We start from the raw sequence: 23,040 nt of genomic DNA on the forward strand, positions 1-23,040 counted from the left end.
CTTAAGCTACGTAAGTGCTCGGTAAATAAAAAAGTTGAGCATATACTTTCCAGGCTTTCTGCCGCACCCAACTCCTCTTTCCAGATTTTTTTCTGATTATCATCTTGGAGATATCTTCTTAAAGACCAATCATATAAAATATATACATATATATAAATAAAGCTTCCAATACATATTTCTATGCCTTAGAAGAGCTCGGTAAATAAAAGTAGGCCTCCTTCGGTGGATATAACAAAACTGAAAGCTGAACACAACGCATGGGTATGCATTTTTCATTACAGCAGAGAGCAAGCCTTACAACTAACTTCTGTAACAAAGCTTAAAAAATTAATTTGCAGTGAAAATAATAGTCTACCATCTACATCATTACCTTAATGTAATAAGCAGGATCTACCGGAAAGTTCTGTCCGCTTTTTACAAATAAAATAAAACCCTAGCTGTCGAACATGACCCATTGTTAAGGTAAATCAAGCTTTTCCGCAATTTTTCATGTTGACAATATCGCCGAAATCTAGAGCGTGGCTTATCAGAAAAATTAAAAGCACCTATGTAAAATTTTTCAATCTTCTGCATGTTTTATCAGAAACTATACTTTCACCAAATAGTTTCAATAAATTTTTACAGGCTTCCCTTCTTTTACATTTCTTTCTTTTCGCTGTTCATGTAAAATTCAGTGGCGTAAGCGAACTTTATAAACAGTCCTGCGTATCGCATCTCACTTAATATCAATCATCTTCGTTTTAGTTCATATGCTAGGTCAGCATGTAGACATTCAGTGATAAACAGAGGGAGCCCAAAATATGCGCATAGTTGTCGGAGCTTGCCGCAACCAGAATGGATAGACTTAATGTAATTAGTTTAGATTTAATCCCGCGACCATTGACTTGGCAATCGCCAGTCTCGGCAGGCCCTCGGCTGACTGATAACACAGTAAAATTCAATGCAGGCCATCATCACAGAGGACATTCCAAGCATTATCTCCGTGAATTTAATTTGATTTTCAAAAACTTTATACGATAATCATGCCTCGGTTAATTTTTCCAATTCGTCTCACGAATAAATTTATCGAATATAAAATTTCTAACTTTTCTAATAGCATTTCACTTACTTTCCCGTCAAAGATCTAAAATAACACTTTTTTAATTCTAAAGAAAAGACACGAAAAAAATTCAGAATATTGCCATTGGTTGATTTTTGTCGTAAGAATGGAATTCCTTCTCAAATAGGCAATAAGTCATCGGATAAAACGGGTGTGAATTAAAAGGATACTTGTTGAAACCTGAACGGACAGAGCTCTCTGGTATATCTAATACATTGATCTATAATGTTCAGTTGTTTAGGCATTCGAACTTCGTTAATGTGTTTAGTTAAATTCTCAGACACGCCCATTATAGTTTGATGCCTTAATTGACCATTTTATGAAAAATCTCATATGAATAACATGCAGCATCATATTGTTTCACGTTTAATTCAAACTTCATCTAACGGTTTGGGTAACTCGGTCGAACACAATCAAATGAACATAAATCATCGAACTTAACTACACGAACATAATAAATGATCAAACTTAACTAGACGAACTCAAATCATAATCAAACTTTTCGAAACGATGTTACTTAACTGAACCAACACAATTAAGTTGCAACGAAGAACGAGCGTTTCGTTTCGTTTCAATTGAGGAACATATCGTGATCATGAAACATTTTCAGTTAATTGATTATAAGATTTAAATTTACACAGTGTTGCATTTAATGTATTTTCTTATCCCTTTTTTTTTTTTTCTTTATATTGCATTTAAACACTAATATCTCTGTTTTTTAAAATACAAATAAATCATAAAAAGAAAAAAGATCCACATTAACCTTAGATATATCTGTGATTTAAGTTAGTAGTTTGTAGAATTATTAACCCACATATAAAAAACATATACACACAAAACATACAGATTTACATAGATCCATATAAATTTATTCTATTTTTGAGATGTTTCATCAAAAACAAGAGTATGAAAAAGGGAGGAAATAATCAAGAGAGAAAATCATTTTCGTTTTAAAAAAAATATATCGAACTTAATTTCAATTAAAGCGAATTAATATCATTAAATAAATGAATGGCAACTTTAGAGATAATAATATAACGAAATCGTAAGAAACGAAATGAAATTTTTAACGTAGAAAAATGAATACCCGGTTATATGTATAAAATGAATTTTGGATTTGTGATTAAAATCCCCGCCATATTAAGTAATTGATTACAGCGATCGTATTTGTATATGGTCTAGTGTGAATATAAAAGTTTACATCTTTGTCATTTTATTATTATTATTTTTTTTTTTATATATATATATATATATTAAATAATTTATAAAATAAATTTTTTCGTTTTTTTTTTTTATTAATATTAGCTAACATATTTCAGATTGTTATCATGCTGTAATTAATATTTTGATAAGCAATAAAAATAGATAAATATAAATGATTCTCGTTTTAATTTTTAAAATGCCGGGTAAGTATATGTATGCGGAGTTAAAAAAAAAATAAAGAATCAGCTGTCGTCATATGGTGTATGCATCCAACTGTTACTTGATACGATCATTTTTACACTATGTTGGAATAACAAGGTTCGCAAGATTATGTAGACTTTTTTCGAGCACGGATGGCAAGAACAAAATTTTTTCTTTTAATTTTTATTTTGTCAATGTCTTACAGAAATGTAATAATGGTTGTGCTACACATATCTGATATAGCTTCTGATGATAGTATTTTTGGTCCTGCCCATAATAAACGTGCACGCTTGCTGTCTAGTAGCGGTGAGTAATTGCGAAATTGATTTTTATATCTAATTTCTATTTCAATTTTTTTTTTTTGTACTTATGGATTAAATTGCCACTGTACACTAATATTAATTTTTTTTTATTTATAATAAAAGTGAGTTGTTCATTATTATTACTTTTTTTGCACGGATTTTTTCATTTTACAGGATTTTTAAAATAACAACACAGCCTCAAATTTACCGTATGTTGCATGCATTTTTTTACACCATTATTTTTACACGGGTTTATAAGGACGCCACTATCTACCGTGTAAAAGGGAAGTGGGTGCGCTTTGAAACTTATTTTACAATTGCTCTTGCGTTTTAAAAAGAAAGGTAAAAGAAAACATGTCTTTACTAATTTTCGATTAATTCTGGTGAGGATAGTAAGCTAGAAACAAAGATTAAAACTGAATGTGTTCTTCGGGACACGAATAAATCTGGAACGATCAGATGGCAGGTGCTGAACTAACTCTGCTACTCACATGGATTATAGTATATATATATATATATACTTGTGAGCTTTGCAAGGAGTGTTTCTTAGGATTTATAAACACTTGGCACAAAGGCAATGAAATTACCATAGGTGTCCTTTCTGATAGCTTTCTCTATAGCAAACATTGGAAACTAATGAGTTTTAGAAGCAGTTAAGGCCTTCCTTTCAAATATGGATCGCAAGATGATTCAGAATTTTACAATTCAAACGCGATACAAAAATGAACTTTCATGTTCTTCCGCTCTGATTACCAAAATTTTATAACACGATTAACTTAAAAGTTATTTTAAAACTCGAAAACTCGAACTATACCTATCATGTCCCTTCTTCCCGGACATATCCATTGAAAATATTTTTGCATTTTAATTGTAAACAACGACCATTGTAAATATGAAAAAAACAACTTTTTTTTTCTTTTTGATGTGTTGAGGTTAACTGGACTAAAACAATAAGAATGGCTTATAGGTTTGCTTAAAAAACTCCCCAAAATAGTTGAAGGAAAAAAATTCCCTTTTTGCAATTTTGAAAAAGTGAACTGTCATCCGAATAGTCTTGCTGCCCATTAGAACAAATATTCTTATATCTAAGGGACCAATAGTAGCAGCTGTTAGTTTTGACTAACAATACCCATAAAAATATTTCTGTCTCCTTTTTATCCTTTTAGAGAGCATAAAAGCATAACCTGAAACTCGTACCTGAGGAAGGAGAAGAAGGTAGGGAAGCGAGCGCAGCCTAGTGGATGTGCGCCCAATCAATCTTCTCGAGCTAACCACTCGCCATAACTGCAACCCACGTAAATTCTACCGCATCCCCGAATACTGAGCTAGTAGGCGCGATCCTTACCTACTCGGCTACTCGTGTGGGAAATGTTCCGATTCGGATGTAGTTTACATCTAAATGCGTTGCAGATAAGTAGATGAATAACTTCTTAAATATGTTACTAGAAACCAAAACGTATGATGGTTAAAATTAGGACCATAGGCTTAGGTTAGGATTATAACCAATAAACGGCTTAAAAAATACTCCTCAAGGAAACTTATTTCTTAAGCGCTTATATAAGTAAAGATAAATTAAATTATTGAAATTGATAAGAAGTGAAAAATACGAACACATATGTACAAAAGACTTAATATTTGTCAATAAATTTAAAATATAAAATAGGCATAAGTGTCATACATTTCATTGAAGGATAAAAATATCGATGTTTACGATGTAACGTAATTGCAAAAATTGCTTTCTCTAAACTTACGAGAATCTTTAAAGCGAACAGCTGATCAGTGTAATCAACTAGCAACTAAATATTTTTTTCATAATCCAAATAAGCGTATTTATAAAAAAATTAAAATAAGTAAAAAGAAACGATTGAAAAACTGAAAGAAATTTATTAAAAAAAAATATTAGAATATAAGATACACATAACAGGGTGTCATATGTTATTACAAGCAAATGACAATTATTTGTTTAATATATGCATTATTATGCAATAAAAATAGCGGTGCTTTGCTAAAAAGCAATAACTATAGCATTTAACTAATATTGTGATACTTACTTGTTTTTTAAAAAAAAAAAAAAAAGTGAGTATGAAATATGTTCCGTATTTGTAACGTCTCTCAAATTGTTGTTGACTTTTGTTTATCTTCAATAAAATTATACACTCACAAGTAGATGTTCAAGATTGTTATTACTGCGGAAAGCTTATTAACCAGAAAAACGAATCATTTATATGCAGCTTATAAAGTAATATCTGATCAGCAGTTAATAAAACGCTTTCTTAGTAACGTCAGCAGTATGGAAAAATTTGATTTACCTAAGCGTTTGCAAGGCAGTGCACCAAGCGTTTGGTAAAATTGTTTAAAATATATCTTGATAATTATAATTAAATTATTATTTTCTATCAAAAGGAATGAATACATTGCTTTAGCTATGCAATATAAACCTTTGAATTTAGGACAAGGTTTTCCGGATGATGCTGCCCCTGAATATGTCACCAATGCCTTAGCAGATATGGCCAAAGATGAAAATCCCTTATTACATCAATATACCAGAGGTTTTGTATGTTTTCCAAATACGTCTGCAATTTCATTAGTATACCTATACATTTAATATAAAATCTAGGGTCACTTGCGGTTAGTTCAATCGATTAGCAAATTATACAGCAATTTATTGCATCGAGAACTGAATCCTTTGACAGACATCTTGATTACATCCGGCGCTTATGAGGCTTTGTACTCTTCGATAATGGGCCATGTCGATGTAGACGATGAAGTTATTATTATAGAACCATTCTTTGATTGCTATGAACCAATGGTTAAAATGGCAGGCGGCAGACCCCGTTTTATACCTTTAAAACCGGTAAAAAAATCGACAAATGCGCGTTTCAATAATTATTATTAAACGCTATTTCAGACAAAAACTGATGGCATTATTAGCTCTGCTGATTGGGTTTTAGATGAGGAAGAATTGAGAAAATTGTTTAATAAAAAAACTAAAATGATTATTTTGAATACTCCTCATAATCCCATTGGAAAAGTATTTAAACGCAATGAATTGGAAATTCTGGCAAATTTATGCAAACAATGGAACGTGTTGTGCTTATCAGATGAAGTATATGAGTGGATGGTTTACGACGGTAATGAACATATACGCATATGTACGTTGCCAGGAATGTGGGAACGTACAATAACCATAGGTTCGGCGGGTAAAACATTTTCAGTGACCGGTTGGAAAATTGGTTGGGCCTACGGCCCCTCTAATTTAATAAGAAATCTTCAAATGATTCATCAGAATTCCGTCTATACATGTCCTACACCTTTGCAAGAAGCTGTGGCTCGAAGTTTTGAATTGGAATTGAATCGACTCAACAGTCCCGAATGCTATTTTCACAGTTTACCTGTTGAACTGCGGGAAAAACGCGATTTTATGGCCAGATTTTTAAAAGAATCCGGAATGAAACCTACAATTCCCGAGGGCGGTTACTTTATGTTAGCTGATTGGACGAATTTAGGTAAACTCTTCTTTCACAAAAGTGTTCAAATACCACTTGCGACAGCTGCATTGGCTTAAGCACTTAATTAAACCAAATACTTTTTCCATTATTTGCAGAAAAAAAAATTGATATGAACAGCGAGTCAGACAAATATCGTGATTACAGATTTACTAAGTGGATGACAAAGAATATGGGATTACAAGGCATACCACCGAGCGCATTTTATAGTGAATCTCATAAAAAATTGGGGGAAGATTTTGTTCGCTATTGTTTCATAAAAAAACAAGAAAATTTGGAAAAAGCCGCGCAACTGCTAAAGAAATGGAAAAATTAAAAATAAAAAGAAAATGATCAATTTAACCTCACTTTTCCCTTATTGATAGAAAAGTAAACAAGAAACAAGAACAACTATTACATAATACCCAGCAATGCTGAGCTTTAGATTTATTATCAGAAATAAATCGTTAAAGCTTTTACTAACGTTCTTAAACAATTTTCCAAATTAATCGCGAGACTATACCAGTCTCTACTTTTTTTTTTTTTTAAATACATCTGTTGTTGCTGTTGTTGTTTTTGTCACTATTGTTGTTTACATGTCATATACAGATTTGAGAGCGAGTTCTGGTTTATCATAGTTTAATTCTTCAAGTGTTGGAATCCCCAATTCGGCTAAAGTCGGGCGCACAGAGTCCATAATATACGGATAGATTTCATCTGTTTTATCACCGCATTTGTCTTTAACTCCTTCTAGCCACCTAATGGCCAAAGCAATATCATTAACTCGCCGACAAGCTTTTAAACCTGCTTCCACAATTTTAGGTGCGGGCACCAAATCCATTCCCAACAAATCATTCATTCCCTTACGTACTTCCCAACCATCGATATCAGAGCGATTGAAATAGTCTTCATAACGTTTATCGAATTCCTCAGCTGGAATATCATGACCGTGCAAAGCACGTACAGCACTTACACGGCTAGCACTGCTCACAGAGCTACGCATTACATTAGCAATTTGATTTGCGGCTAAACGGAACATCCTGAGGCGAGATAAAATATAATTTATTAAAAACTAAATCGCTTTTACACAAGAATTGGTTAAGTAATCGGCTAGCAACCTGATGAAAATTCTTCTTCGTCTTCGTATGAGTTCAAGAAAAATTCATCCAAATACACAAACACTCAAAACAAGATGACAAATTTTAGGGCTGCCAATGTTTACTATCAGCGAATTCCTTTTAATTGTGCGAAGAGATTTTTTTAATAATATGTCAAAGTAAAGTAAATAGTTATTACTTTAAACCAATATAGCCTACATAAAAAAAACATTCTATAACTAGAATTCCAATTTGCACATTATCCGACTCCATTTTCTCAAGATCACTGCGTGCTAAGTGTGTTATGATTCACATGACCGTTCGTCTCATTCAAAATATTAACAGTCACAGTACAATACAAATGCAGCCAAATTGTTAAAAAGTACAATCTAATAAAAACGCAATTAAAATGTAGGAAAGGCGATCAAAATGCTAGAAAGCACCGTTCAATAAAAACCCAGTCAAAATTGCATATAATAGGAACTATATTTTGTCTTAACGCTTAACAGAAAATACCTTAACACGTGATTTAATGCATTTACAAAATCATATCGCTTACCTGCCTGTGTAACGATATGAAAACCACATTATACTTATCGTTTACTTTTTGAATTTGAAAACACGGCAACCCTTGCAGCGAATGTCATCATAAACAGTAAAACCGTACAAGGGAGAGGCTATAAAACGAAGTATTTTTTCTTTTCATTAGAAAAACGGGTGCAAATCACACTACTGATTCTTAAAAAGAAAAAAAAAAGAAGAGCGAGGAAAAAGCGTAAAGTGTATTTCTAAACGCAATTAATTTTAAATAATAATAACAAAAGTAACGTTCTTGTTTTACTTTCCTTTTAATATAAAATTAAATTAAATAAACTAAAAAAAAAGCTAGAAAATGGCTCCAATCGCTGGGTATGTATAACACAATGTCCGCATGTAATTAATTTAAAGGATAGAAAAATGCATTGTAATGATTGTTGAAAATGAAAAAAAAGCCAAATGAATACAAATAATTGTAATAAAATTAAGGCATTAACAGTTTTACTTATACGATCAGAAGTTAATCTTCATAAGCCTTATAAAATGTGCTTTCTGACTTCATCGTAAAACTGTTGGTTTATTCGATTAAAAGTTTGAGTGTTTTGCACATTTTCCTTTAGAAGCGTTGTGTTAATAGCTCGCGTGCTTTCCGGCGTCCATTTTTGTTTTATTTAACGTCTGCTCTGTATGATAAGGCAAATACTAATTTATGCTCGGGTTTTTTAACCTTTCATATTAATGGACTTTGTTGATTATTTCATGATATTTTTAAAAGAATATCTACATTTCCTTTTTTTTTTTATAATTAATTGACATTGAGGTTATGTTGAAGAATTATTGGCATTTTCTCGAATGTTTGTTTGTAATACGTTAATGATTTTTTGTTATGCCGCCGCCAGTTCAGTTTTGTTCATATAAAAGCAAAGCAAGAAAAAGTATTGCCAGGTAGTAATTATTTATGATTAAGTAAAACGTGCAAGTTTACAAGTCTACATACAATGCTTTTTTGTTTTAAAGCTCAGTTGAACAGTTTTTCTACAAATTCTAATTTGTATAAAGAAAAATAAATCCAAAGAGGTAATTCTGTCATTTACCTTCCATTCGTTACGATAGGTTGGCTTAAACCTTTTTTCGCAACTGTCTTATCCAGACCCTAAAAAGAATTAGTTATGATTAATAACCATTTCAGAGGTTCAAAAATTTGTAGTAGTAGCAAGTGTAAGCCAGCTATACAACGACCTCATTTCTTCCGAGATTTTGTGTTCTCAAATTTAAGTAATTTGAGAAATTATAAATAGAAGGAAATGCCGCCACGATGGCTTGTATAAATTGATAGAATTATTGCTGAACTTAATAATTATCTGTAAGCGTAAATTAATTAGGTAATATCAAACAGCTTTGTTTCAAAGATTACATTTGAGTAACTCCGTATTCCTTAAGGGACCCTTAATATAACTTAACTACAATGGACTTTTAGAATGTGAGAAGGTTTAAATTTTCTTTTTTTTTTTAATTTTGACGATTCGTAATACATCGCGTACTCAGAAAATTGTCATTATGTTACGTCTATAATTCCTTATAGGACACTAAAGCATAAACGTCGAAACGAAAGAGACGGAGATCTTTACATTTCGCTTATATTTGTTTCCTTCTTTTTTGCTCTAATAGTTTTATGCGACTAAAGATCGGAGTAGCGCGAATATTTATAAAGACGCTCTAAAGCATAAACGTTCTAAGTCGACTTCACTTACATGAAAACAACGAAAGAGACAGATGTCTTTTCATTTCGTTTATATTTGTTTTCCTCCTTTTTGCTTTAAAAAGTTTATGAGACTAAGGATCGATACAACGTGAATCTATTTCATCAAACTCAAAATTTTGTCCAGGAAAACTAATAATAAATGAAACAAGTAAGAATATTATAGTCGTGCAAGGCGGGCCCTTAAATATTCTACACCACATTACCTAACACATTTCTTGTTTTTATATAAAATTTCTATTATGGGTAACATTTTTCATCACCACATCTTTGACGTTTCTGCTCTACCCAGGGTCGATTTTCGTAAAAATTCGTATTAGCGTACGATCCAAAAAATTAGCCAATATAATATACACCGACATAATTTTCATCATGAAGCTGAGAAGTTGATGGAGTTGAGAATTATACCTTCTTGCCGTATGAACTTCAGTTTTCTTTATATGAGAAAGCGTTCAAAAATTGCCTCAGTCAGTCCAATGTTTCCATATCAATTTAGAATGCCGAAATACTGCTACTTAGCGACTTTTCAAAACAGCAATAGAGGGGTCGAAAAAATAAACCGATCTGCACCATTTTCAATAGAGTTCGTCCTTGGGTCAAAACACATCACTGTACCAAGTTTCATCGAAATACCTCAACAATTGCTACCTGTGGCCTGAACACAAATTGAGATGGACATATTTCAAAAGGACAGACAGGTTTAGATCAATTCAGATTATGAATCTGAATCAAACGGTGTAATAATTGGTGGATCTGGCTTAATCCCTTTTGTATAATATGTACGTCCGCACTAGGTTGACATACCCTGTACCACAGGTAGTGTAGGCGATAAAAGCATAGCTCCGGAATTAAGAGAGGAATTTGAGGTTAATCATTGAAATTCCTTTCCATTTCAAAATTTTTCACAGGATTTACTAATTTTTGAATGGTTTTTTTTAAACTTTCCTTTACAGCACAATACCACCTCCGGTATCATGGGCTCAAAGAAACGAGTTGTTATATGTTATTATTGATGTGGAATGTAAAGACATTGAACATAGGTAAGTAAATGAGTTCATTAATGTCGTTCGCAGCTAGTTGTAATTTTATTAAATATTTCTCTCTCCCGTTTTATATAAATTTTTATGATAGTGTCACAGAGAATAGCTTTCATTTTAAGGGTACCAATGTCTTGGAATCTGAAAAAAAATATGACGTTACACTGAACTTTTTGCATCCGGTTAATCCCGATAAAGTAACGAATAAAAATATCGGACGATGCCTAGAATTTACTATTTATAAGAAAGAGTCGGGTCCCTACTGGCCAGCATTAACCAATGACAAAACCAAATTGCATTTTCTTAAAGCAAACTTTTCAAAATGGAAGAATGAATCCGATGATGAAGATGGTAAGCCATTTTGATTGATTGATTCATTTAAAAGAAAACAACAAAAGTTCATTCGTTCCCTATTCTTTTTACTTACTTTCAGAAATGCCAAATGATGGTATGTTTATCAATGATATGCTTAAAGGTGAAGACATGGACAATAGATTCGATGATTTTAACGTAGATGATGATGATGATTCAGACGATAACATACCAAGTTTATCACAAAATGATGAAGATGAGGATGAGAAAAAGGATAAGGATTCTGATAAGAAAGAGAAATAGTTTAACTAATCCAACCACTTACACACACACACACACACACACACACACACACACACACAAAACGTAGAATGTTAGACAGTCAAACAGACCTAAAAAAAAAAGAAACAAAAAAACAGCAAAGCCCTTATTAATTAATAATTAATATACAGCATACACATTTTTCTTTCCCTTACATCTGCTTAAATGATAATAATAATAATAATAATTTAAATCTACCCTCGAAAGCAAATGCAGAAATTTTAACGTTCACTTAAAAAACGTAATTTAAAAAAAAATCTCCTGAGAGTGGTAAAAATAACTTTATTTACAATTGCGGAAAACGCAATTAATAAAATTAGTAACATTAAATTTACTTCAAACGAACTCCATAACAGTGACTATACACTGAAACATACACATACATACATACATACTTACACTACAAATTTAAAAACAAAAAAGATGAATATTTTACATGATTATAAAATGAAAAAAAAGAACAAGTATAAACAAGAATATATTTATACTTATTAAATAATTACATAAAAGGTTTGAATGTAGTTTTTCAATTAAACAAGAAAAATAGGAACACAAAGTAGTTTGTTTTTGTCTTTTTCTTTTCTTTAATTTCGCTTTTTTTAACCTTTGTGAAATGAATAATTTTTAATATATACATAAATACTTTATTTTAAACTTAATATTACACCTATACATACACACCTACATATACAGTTTAAGGTACTCGTAAAATAAAAAAAGAAAAGAGAAGGAAAAAATGTAAACATTGTTTTGTTTCCTGTAAATAAAGGAAAGTCTCATGCGATATAAAAATAAAATTTTTCACGTATTCATTTGCGAAATTTTGGTAAGAATTTTAAAGTGTTATGGTCTAATGCAATATAAACTGAAAAATGTGTGAAGTACAGCAGACAAATATTAAACTTCTATATAAATGTAAACGTATGTATGTATATGAGTGAATAAATTCATTTATTCATCTTTGATCTCTGTCGTTGTTTTCTATTGCAAGCAAAATTATTCAAAACTTTAAAGAAAAATATCCTCTGGGACACTTAACTCAAAGTAGTGAAACTGAATTTTATTATTCTCTTCACGCGGTACCTCAAAGGTGGTGCGGAAAACCGCTCCAGGAAGATTCGAATTAAAACCATATTTACATTATTAAACATTGACAGTTAAAGAGGAGGTTTTTCCTTTGCCAACCCAAAAGTAGTGCACTACTTGAAACTGAATGGCAATAGTTTAGAGAATATCGCGGCATTGCCATGGCTGGGCAACAACGTATTCATCACTGCGGACAAGCTTACGTTAGTAACGACTTACAACGGGGAACTGCCACGCCCAGAGATTTCACTCGTGATCCTTTGGCGATAACAGAACGTGGCAAAGTTGGTATACTATCATCACACAGCGAATGCAGTTCGAATAATTCTGTGGAAGCCTCGTTTGATAGCAATACGGATATATTAATTATTCCGGAAAAAAGGTAAGTAATGGGAAGAGCTGTAACTTTTTCTAAATCTGTTACATGAGAAATGCCGATTGTTGCAAAAATCAAAATTTATATTCTTGCAACGTACTATCGTTTGGTGACTTAATTTTTCAAGAAGGAAAATGAGGAATTTATTTTTGTTTGATTTTATTATTCAACTATTCAATTCAACATTTAATAGAATTTAGGATTATTAATGTTAACTTTTACTCTTTCGATATAACAATGATAATTCAATACCAATCGATGTTTTTATTATGATGCATTGGCAACTCTTTTCGTAAAAGTGCTGTCATATTTATTTTTATTATTGCTAAAGTTGAAATTCTCTCATATTTATATAAAGTTGTTTACATTTTGCGATGAACGGAATTTTTTTATTATTATTATTATGTTTTGTGCTGAAATCGGTTGAAAAAAATCGTAAAATCTTATCAGAAAATGATAAATTCAAATGAAATTTAAATTTGAATAAAACTTAAATCAATGAAAAATTAAAAATAATTATCAATTTTATTAATCTAATAAGGATGAAAAATTGGAATTATATCTGTATGTATGCGTATGTATTATATATGTAATATGTTATACTCGATTGAAGGGCTTCATAATGGATTTGCAAATTTTTATTTTTCATTCATAATTTGTTAGATACTCTTTATACTATTTATCAATGCATCGACGCAAAACGAATTTAGCCGTTACAACTATTACATTAACGAGAAATCAAATCCTTTAAAACAAGGTGCATGGATATCGTCAGCATTTTATCATTCTTGTTATTGTTTATTTTATCAACGATATGTATGTCAAGAGAGAAAAGATATGTTTAATTATTCGGTCTATTACGATAAAAATCGCAAAAATCGCTCCTGTTGGCCTTCATATAATGTTTATTAGCGAATTATGCCAAATACTTAAGGTCTTACAACAGCAATGTAAACAATGTAAACACTTAATGATGCTCATGAACTGCCAAAGTGAACAACGAAAAAAGCATAAACATCGAATACCAGGAGTTATGAAACCGATTATTTATTTAGTTTATCTATCTGTATTTATTAGTTTTCGCATAGGTGACGTTATCGCTTTACCTCCTATTATACAATTAGGAGCCATATTTACAGAAGATCAACGGTCTAGTAATATCGAATCGGCATTTAAGTATGCCGTTTATCGCATTAATAAGGATAAAAATATATTGCCTGATACTCAACTAGTCTATGATATTAAATATGCGCCACGCGATGATACGTTTCGTACGACAAAACAAGTTTGCCGTCAATTAGAGCATGGTGTACAGGTACTTTTCGGTCCCACCGATCCCCTCTTGGCCGGCCATATACAATCGATATGTGAAAGTTTCGATTTACCTCACATTGAGACACGCATCGATTTAGATACAACTATTAAAGAGTTCTCCATTAACTTGTATCCATCGCAATATCATCTCAATCTGGCTTACCGAGATTTAATGGTTTATCTTAACTGGACAAAGGTAGCAGTAATTTATGAAGAAGATTATGGTAAATTAATGAATTTGAAAAATATGATTTTTAAAATTTCTCCCCGTTTTTTTTTTTTTGTAGGACTTTTTAAGCAACAAGATTTAATGTACACTACTGCTGATTTACGTACAGAAATGTACATACGTCAGGCGTCTCCTGATACATATCGCCAAATTTTGCGTGCCATACGTCAGAAGGAAATCTATAAAATTATTGTTGATACAAATCCAATTAATATAAAATCATTTTTTCGTAGCGTAAGTTTCTCCTTTTTATACCCACCGCTGTGTAAGATCGGGGTATATCCATCTTGATCAATGCAATATTCTGAGTTATTTTAGCCATGTCTGTCCGTCTGTGTGTCTGTGCGGTGTGTGTTGTTGGCACTCTCCTGGTCACCGAAATGAAGATATCGATTTCAAATATGGCGGAAAACATTGGAATTTTCTGCACGCAGGTTGTTATTAAGAATGGGCCAAACCGGTCAAAGCGTAATCGCGTAGTAAACTAAACGCAAATCCGTTTTTTCAACAAAAATTAAAGTTAGAAGGCTGAAATTTTCCACATTTACTTTACAAAACACTACTCTTTAGGTCCGAAAATGAAATCAATCGGCTTTGCCTACATAAAGTTACTAAATTTTATTAATTTCAATTTTTTGAAGTGTTATGCTTATTTATCACAACGCAAACAAGACAGACTGTTTAAAACCATTTTGTGCACTCCAAAAATGGAGATATATTACCTGCCTAAAAATGGATTAGTTTTAAAATGATTATGGTAGACACGGCGATCGCTTTCTTTTTAATAACACTATCGATATGGGTATTAAATAAAAGAACTTGGAGAGTAGAATGCGAAAAGCATAGTGGTGGGTATGCGAGATTCGGCCTCCGGCGAATCTAATTTTCTTACTTCTTTTCATCATATATATTCAAAAATATATATGACTTTCCAGATTTTACAGCTTCAAATGAATGATTACCGTTACCACTATATGTTTACAACATTTGTACGTATCTTGAGTATTTATTCGATTGCTTAATGAACGATATTTAATTAATACCCATTTCGTTGTTAAAGGATTTAGAGACTTTCGATTTGGAAGATTTCAAATATAATAGCGTGAATATTACAGCATTCCGTTTAGTGGATGTGCAAAGTCAACTGTACACTGATATTGTTGAACAAATGCAAAAGTTCCCTCATAGCGGTCTCAATATAGTTGAAGGCCATCCGTATATACAGGTACGCAATCATTTACAACTGTTGCAATGCTTATCTAACATTAAATTTGTAAAACGCATAACAAAATTTCTAAAATATCTTAATGACTCTGTTGCATATTTATTAAAGTAAGGGAGACCATTGTAGTAGGCCATCGCCCATAATTAAATACTCTACAGGACATCGTTTAATACAGATACTCATAAAATGGCTTTTCAAAATAATTCTATATATGGGAGGTGATCGAAAAACTGATCCGATTTGAAACATTTTCAACAATGTTCGTCCTTGGTCCAAAAATTGTCCGTATGTCAAATTTTATCAAAATATCTCAAAAATTGCGGTTGATCCCTAGGTTGAAGACAAGAGCATCGGAACAACGCACATGACTGCATAATAGCTCCAGTCCTTCCAGGTGTCGTATACATCCGAGCAAACTTAATATGCCTTCGTATTACAAGTGGCGTAGTGTATAACGACGACGACATCTTCTTCACTTGCAAAGAAAGTTATTTGTTAGTTATAATGTATTTTCCCATCGCAGATAAGAATTGCTTTGTGCGTTTTACATTGCTCGCTGCAATGAAGGCTTCATCTCACTATGTTAAACTTTATCAAAATGCCACAAAAATTACGATCTCTAGATTGAAGAGAAGAATATCGGAGGGACAGATGGACCGACAGATATGACAGTATAAGAAAAGATGTGGTCATCTCCAATCCATCTGGGTGTTTTATACATCCGCGCGAACTTAACATGCCTTCGTATCACAAGTGGCGTAGGGTATAACGACGACGACATCTTTTTTATAAGCTTCCTTCTAAGGAAATGGGACAGATCCCACCCTTCAGAGGAATTTGATATGCTTGAAGTCACAGAATGAGGCCATGGGTATGGTTTACGTAACACCTAAATTTTAGGACAATCGATGGTCCAAGTTTCCTTCCAAAAGAGCGTTTCCACTTGTCAACATAGACAAAATTCAAGAAGATAAAAACGAAAATTCCTTTAACCCTTAATTACCGCAGTACCTTTCAATTACTTTGCAAAGTGGAGATCCACTCATTAGACGGCACAGGCTCATGTGTGCAACTTTCTTGTAGCGCGGATTACAAAACGCTACCAACGCTAGGCCCATAATATTCTGTTCATGGCGTGAGCTTGGATAGTGCTTTTTTATTGATAAAAAAGAAACCCTCTTCCGGGGCTTTGCTGATAACTACTAATTTTAATATATATATATTGAAATAAGACGAGTGACGTGTAGATATTGCCTTTAGTTTGGACAGTTACTGGGAAAGAATTGGCAAAGCTTATCGAAGATCGACGATTTGAAATATATTCGTTATACGATATATATGATACGATGTGTTATTAACAAATCGAATAAAGGGATCATTCTGTCATTTTGCAAACAGTTATCGTACATCGGATAAAAGATTTGGCCAAAATCGAGTAAAATACGATTAACTAAAGCTTTACGAATTTTGGTTAATAATCAATTGATTTTTTTTTTTTTTATTTTTCCAAGACTCAACCGGCATTGATGTTTGATGCTGTATACGCTTTTGCCGCTGGTCTTACCGCTTTCGATGGTAGTCATACCTTGAAAGTGACTAATTTGTCGTGCGAACTGGAAGAACCTTGGGATGACGGCCTTTCTTTATATAACTATATAAATACGGTAAGCTGATCTGAGGTGAATAATTTTGGAAAATTAAAAATGTTAAAAAGAAAACAATTTTATTTAAAGGCCACACTTAACGGTTTAACCGGTAAAATTGATTTTGTAGAGGGTCGTCGAAAAGCTTTTAAGGTCGATCTGCTTAAACTGAAACATGAACGCATACAAAAAGTAGGTTTTTGGACAGACTCGATAGGAGTCAACATCACCGATCCATCGGCCTTCTATGATACGAATGTCGCCAATATAACGTTAGTTGTTATGACAAGACAGGTAAATAAAAAGATCAGGTACGTGAACTAACTTCAATTAAGTTTGTTTCTCTTCGCCCAACGAAACTTAGGAAAAACCCTATGTCATGGTTAAAGAAGATACCAATTTAACGGGCAATGCTCGTTTTGAAGGTTTTTGCATAGATCTATTAAAATCCATTGCCACTCAGGTGGGCTTTCATTATAAAATTGAACTGGTACCGGATAATATGTATGGAGTTTTTAATCCCGAAACAAATACTTGGAATGGCATTGTCCGGGAACTTATGGAAAGGGTAAGATAAAAAATCATTTGTTTATCGATAACGCTTCTATTTAGTTGACTTTCGTTATTTTAGCGAGCGGATCTTGCTGTCGCCTCGATGACCATCAACTATGCCCGAGAAAGTGTAATTGACTTCACAAAGCCTTTCATGAATTTAGGTATTGGAATCTTATTCAAGGTCAGTTGAGATGTTTCCGTGAAGTATCGATACCTAATTGTATTGCTATTGCACTTACCTAAGATATAATGCCAGTTTGTAGTGTTGTGTTAATTAGATTTTGGTTCGTTTCGTATTTTTAAAAATGAATGTTATAAGTAACAGTTGAAAAAAAAAAAAAGAAGAAAATTGTATTCGGTCGTGACCGAATCTTTTATACCCATCCGTGTTGTTCTAAGAAAGACAACAAAGTAAAAGAACTAAATGTGCTCCATAATATGAAGTGGGCGTGGCTAATTTTTTCTATTTACATAATAAAAGGTTTGATCGTTACACAGACCGTTGCGCAGGCAATCAAATGTACAGACGTACACTTTTAAGTGTATTCCAAATTGGAAACTGGTCAAGAACTTATTTATGGGGTTTTTGTAGCTTGTTCCTGTGTATATAAAATTATTGAACAAAATAAATCAAATTTCTATATACTGTAATATTGAATAGGCATGGTCCGTTTTTCCTATTTTTGTACAACTATTACTGCATAGTCCGTAAGGTTCAGAAAAGAATTTACCCAGACGAACGGACGCGCAAACGGATATGCCTAAATCAACCGAGAATTTGATGTTAATCAAGACTGTATATATATATATATATGAATACCCACCCGTCATCTTTCGGCGATGGTTATAAAAAAAAAAAACTATTTGACTTAAGAATGAAAAAGAGTAATGACTACGATCTGTTACGCACCGATTCCAATTGGAAATAGTCTGAAATTATTGTGGCCCCTTTGACACGTTCAAAGAGTCATTGTCCAGTGCCAGTTATTTGCTTAAACATTGTTTTAGCATTCGCGCGTCTTCACAAAAAACAAAAAACTAAACTGTGTAAGCTCTTGATATCCTCGGCCACGTATGCGGACGGTTAGGGTTTTTTAGATTATAATATTAATATCATCAATAAACAGAAAAAAAAATTTGGTAATAATTGATTCTTTCAACAACGAATATGCAAATCTTATAACTTGATACAGAAAATAACAGAATCTACGGTATATGATTGGTCGGCATATAGAACAAAAAGAAATGTCGTCCCTGAAGAGGTTAATTCAATTGCTACATTTTTAACCCTAAAGACCAGATCATAACGTTTCTAAAAATTAGACTGAATCAAAGCAAAACAATTTTAGAGGCTTCGATAATGACAGATACTGAAGAGCAATAAGAGTAACTTTGAGTAAAATCAGTTTTTTTTTCGTTTTTTGTGTTTGCGTTAATGCCTAAGAATTTGATTTTAAGTTAGTTTAAGGTACGTTTGGGTTTAGTCCATTCAATAGCAGCATATCACTGTACTTATTGGTTGATTTATTTAGATTGCTTATCCGTATCTTTAGGTGCCTACCAGTCAACCCACACGTCTTTTCTCATTTATGAATCCATTGGCTATGGAAATATGGTTATATGTGCTCGCGGCTTATATTCTAGTCTCGTTCGCTTTATTTGTGATGGCTCGTTTTTCGCCTTATGAATGGAGTATCCCATATTCTTGTCAAAAAGATTCCGATATTGTAGAGAACCAGTTTTCTATATCAAATAGTTTTTGGTTTATAACTGGCACTTTCTTGCGACAAAGTTCGGGTCTTAATCCAAAGGTGAGTTGATAATACATTTTTATTTTACTCTAAAGCGTTTATAAGGTGGCGTTTATAAATGAAAAAAAAAAAAAAGAAAAGAAAAGAAAAAAATGATTCATATGGCATTGAGAGAATAATCACCCTTGCAACGACGATTGGCGTTTTCTCACATCGTCTTATCACCGTGACATCGTGGTATTAAGCCTTCGCGGCAAGTTTATATACTACGTCTCTCTAAGGTATTGAGGGAATAATCGCTATGGGAACGATAATTGGCTTTTTTGCATTCCTTGCGTCACTTGATATCATAGTGTTAAGCCTTCGAGGCAGGAAACTATATTACACACTGAAAAAAAGCGAACACTCGTTAACACTCTCAGTTAGATTTAGTTAAGCTTTCGAGGCAGGAAACCATATTACACACCTAAAAATAGCGGACACTCATTAACACTCTTACTTAAATTCAGTGAAGCTTGAGAACGGCCGTAATTATTCACTGGGGAATGCAGCCTTGTTAATGGATTTACCCAAAGTTTCGTTTCAGTGATTTCGTCAAATGATTTCACTTGAAAACACCAAGACTTATATTGCACTCAAATCCTTAAATGATTAAGTTCGTCTTCATTTACATATATGTATACATGTATATATTTATATATATGATAAAGGTTAAGAAATTTTAAAAAATGCGGAAAAATATTTAATAAGCTTTTCCTATTGACTTCGGTTAGTCGAAAAAAAAGACACATTGGGGCAAGGTCGATCACGGTTCTACTGTTACTACTTAACCACGTTTGCCCAGAAATTTTGAAAATTGTCTCCTTTTTGCATATAACGACTTTTCAGAATAAACGTGTAGAAAAAAGTGGATCGATCTGAATCATTTCCAATAGCCTTTGTTTGTGAGTCAAAACACGTAATTGTATTAAATTTCGACCTGTAGCTTGAACACAAAATACTTGGACAGAAGGCTTAGATCAATTCAGATTACGATTCTGAATCGATTGGTATAATAAAAGGGGCATCTATCTGAAGCCCTTTTGCGCGTTACATACGTTCACAGTAACTTATAATACCCTGTACCCTAAGTGGTGTGGCGTATAAAAATTAAAGTTCGAGGAGAAACGAAAATAGAGCCAACGACGAGGCATCAATTTTGTTACAGAGCAATAAACACACGCTTTTCCTGATTTTCCGCAAACGCTACAGCGTCTGTAGATCCATTCGTATTTTTATAAGGATGACATTTTGCTTTGTATTTCGTAGAGATCCCCGTTAATTTGCTTCAACTTATATCAATTTACGTAAGATGTACGCCTATATTTTTGAATGTGATTGGAAAAAATGTACTTGATTTTTAGAGATCAGATCGCGCGCAAACTCGTTTCTTTTCTTTTATGAATCCCTTGGCTGTGGAAATTTGGATTTATATTGCTTTCGCTTATGTATTGGTATCGCTGACCATTTGGATTGTAGCTCGATTATCGCCTATTGAATGGGTGCCGGAGAATTCTGACGTTTGCGATCACGAAGATTACGGTGACGGTACGTCACCCGAAGAACTAATCGAGTTACAAGAACGTCCTAAACGAGGTCCACAAATCAATTCAAATCAAGTTAATTCAGAAAATCTAAATTCTAATCAGGATGAGAAGAACGATGATGAGAAAGATGATGATAAAAATCCAAAGCAATCGACGCAATTAAATGATGGTCATGCTACTTGGTTTTCTCGAAAACCTTTCCGTCATGTTACCGAAGAGGTTGTTGAACAACAACAACAACAACAACAACATCATCATCATCATTCCGATTCTGAATGCGGAGAAACGGAACTTGAGTCTATTAAAAATGATTTCACTTTAAAGAACAGCTTTTGGTTTGCCATAGGCGCTCTCATGCAACAAGGTTCCGACTTATATCCACGGGTAGGCAAAAAACTTCTTAATACCGGGAAATGCTTTTACAATTTCAAAAAAAAAATAAAAATAATAATTATAGAAAGAAAGACAAGCTTCTTTTTAATGATCTTATGATGAGAAATTGTTCCCCTTGTAGGCTACTTCTACACGCATTGTTGGCGGTATCTGGTGGTTCTTTACCTTAATTATTATTTCGTCGTATACGGCTAATTTGGCAGCGTTTTTAACCGTCGAACGTATGATAACACCGATCGAGAGTGCTTCCGATTTAGCGGAACAAACGGATATCTCGTATGGAACATTGGAAGGCGGCTCAACTATGACTTTCTTTAGAGTGAGTTTTATTTCAATTTTTTGCGAGCAAATTTTCATCTTCTTATGCTTCCAGGACTCGAAAATTGGAATATACCAGAAGATGTGGCGTTATATGGAAAATCGAAAATCTGCGGTATTCGTTAGGACGTACGAAGAAGGTATCAAACGAGTCATGGAAGGCGATTATGCCTTCCTAATGGAATCCACTATGCTGGATTATGCAGTGCAAAGGGACTGCAATCTAACGCAGATTGGTGGCCTTTTAGATTCAAAAGGTTATGGCATTGCCACACCTAAAGGTTCACCCTGGCGCGATCCCATGTCTTTGGCAATATTAGAGTTGCAAGAGAAAGGTATCATACAAATGTTATATGATAAGTGGTGGAAAAATACGGGCGACGTTTGCAATCGTGACGATAAGAGCAAGGAGTCTAAGGCAAATGCTTTAGGTGTAGAAAATATCGGTAAGGGAAATGTGATGATAGATGATAGATGAGATTTTTTTGGCATTAAATTGATATCGTTTCGATTAGGTGGAGTCTTTGTGGTCCTATTATGCGGCTTGGCATTGGCAGTCGTCGTAGCCATATTAGAATTTTGTTATAATTCGAAAAAAACCGTGCAAACGGAAAATCAATCTTTATGCTCCGAAATGGCCGAAGAGTTACGTTTTGCAATGCATTGCCATACGTCAAAGCAACGACCCTCCATGAAACACAATTGTGCGAAATGCATGCCAGCCAGTACTTACGTACCGCAAGGTCCAACTACATCCGCCTCGGTCACCAGTGGATTGGCTGGTATACCGCATCATCTTAGTGGAGTCCAGTATAATTATTTAAATTAATTTTTTAACTAGTCAATGAACACATATATATATATATATATACATATATATATATACATATATATATAAAAAAATTAAAAGGAACTTCCAGGGATATCATCTAAAGATATTAAAAGATGCTGAAATTTTACATATTTTTGTTTGAAATATGAAAAATTATAGAGAAATTTATAAAGTGATAAAGTACACGAGAAAAGATTTAAAAAGTAATAGTTATTTAATACGAAAGAAAAAAGATAATAAAAAAAAATACATTAATTTTTATTTTTCTGTGTGTATTAAATAAAGAGAAAAATAAAAAAAAAAAATGTTTAATAATCAATCTTAACTTTGTAGTGGATAATACGAGCTACAAATGAAGCGAGGGAAAATACAAATTCAG

At 32.9% G+C, this 23,040-nt stretch overlaps 4 protein-coding genes across 7 annotated transcripts; 3 read left to right on the forward strand and 1 right to left on the reverse strand.

Annotated features, from left to right (window-relative positions):
• The first annotated feature begins 4,918 nt into the window (after window positions 1–4,918).
• Window positions 4,919–6,627, forward strand: LOC119639561 (kynurenine--oxoglutarate transaminase 3). Its single transcript, XM_038037006.1, has 5 exons — window positions 4,919–5,148; window positions 5,209–5,359; window positions 5,423–5,659; window positions 5,714–6,311; window positions 6,410–6,627. Exons 1-5 carry the CDS (start codon window positions 4,973–4,975, stop codon window positions 6,625–6,627), a joined length of 1,380 nt encoding a protein of 459 aa, XP_037892934.1. The 5' UTR covers window positions 4,919–4,972.
• Window positions 6,628–6,875: 248 nt separating this feature from the next.
• LOC119639562 (cytochrome c oxidase subunit 5A, mitochondrial) lies at window positions 6,876–7,513 on the reverse strand. The gene is made up of 2 exons (XM_038037007.1): window positions 7,409–7,513; window positions 6,876–7,330 (listed from the first exon to the last, which is right to left on the reverse strand). The coding sequence occupies exon 2, from the start codon at window positions 7,327–7,329 to the stop codon at window positions 6,883–6,885; it is 447 nt and encodes a 148-aa protein (XP_037892935.1). The 5' UTR covers window position 7,330; window positions 7,409–7,513; the 3' UTR covers window positions 6,876–6,882.
• Window positions 7,514–8,099: 586 nt separating this feature from the next.
• Window positions 8,100–11,436, forward strand: LOC119639332 (uncharacterized protein CG16817). The gene is made up of 4 exons (XM_038036633.1): window positions 8,100–8,296; window positions 10,637–10,723; window positions 10,815–11,071; window positions 11,154–11,436. Exons 1-4 carry the CDS (start codon window positions 8,280–8,282, stop codon window positions 11,333–11,335), a joined length of 543 nt encoding a protein of 180 aa, XP_037892561.1. The 5' UTR covers window positions 8,100–8,279; the 3' UTR covers window positions 11,336–11,436.
• Window positions 11,437–13,284: 1,848 nt separating this feature from the next.
• Window positions 13,285–22,811, forward strand: LOC119639360 (glutamate receptor ionotropic, kainate 2). 4 transcript variants are annotated; one of them, XM_038036678.1, is made up of 14 exons: window positions 13,285–13,389; window positions 13,479–14,353; window positions 14,417–14,592; window positions 15,294–15,347; window positions 15,419–15,583; window positions 17,095–17,247; window positions 17,317–17,520; window positions 17,591–17,794; window positions 17,858–17,962; window positions 19,335–19,592; window positions 20,936–21,502; window positions 21,633–21,830; window positions 21,885–22,275; window positions 22,345–22,811. In XM_038036678.1, the coding sequence occupies exons 2-14, from the start codon at window positions 13,630–13,632 to the stop codon at window positions 22,656–22,658; spliced, it is 3,513 nt and encodes a 1,170-aa protein (XP_037892606.1). In that variant the 5' UTR covers window positions 13,285–13,389; window positions 13,479–13,629; the 3' UTR covers window positions 22,659–22,811. The 4 variants fall into 4 exon arrangements, with proteins under 4 accessions (XP_037892606.1, XP_037892607.1, XP_037892608.1 ...); XM_038036679.1 differs by having other exon boundaries at window positions 13,285–13,379; XM_038036680.1 differs by lacking the exon at window positions 19,335–19,592 and having other exon boundaries at window positions 22,345–22,810.
• Window positions 22,812–23,040: the final 229 nt, after the last annotated feature.

The sequence above is a fragment of the Glossina fuscipes genome, unplaced genomic scaffold, assembly GCF_014805625.2.
Source record: "Glossina fuscipes isolate IAEA_lab_2018 unplaced genomic scaffold, Yale_Gfus_2 112, whole genome shotgun sequence".
Lineage (NCBI taxonomy): Eukaryota > Metazoa > Arthropoda > Insecta > Diptera > Glossinidae > Glossina > Glossina fuscipes.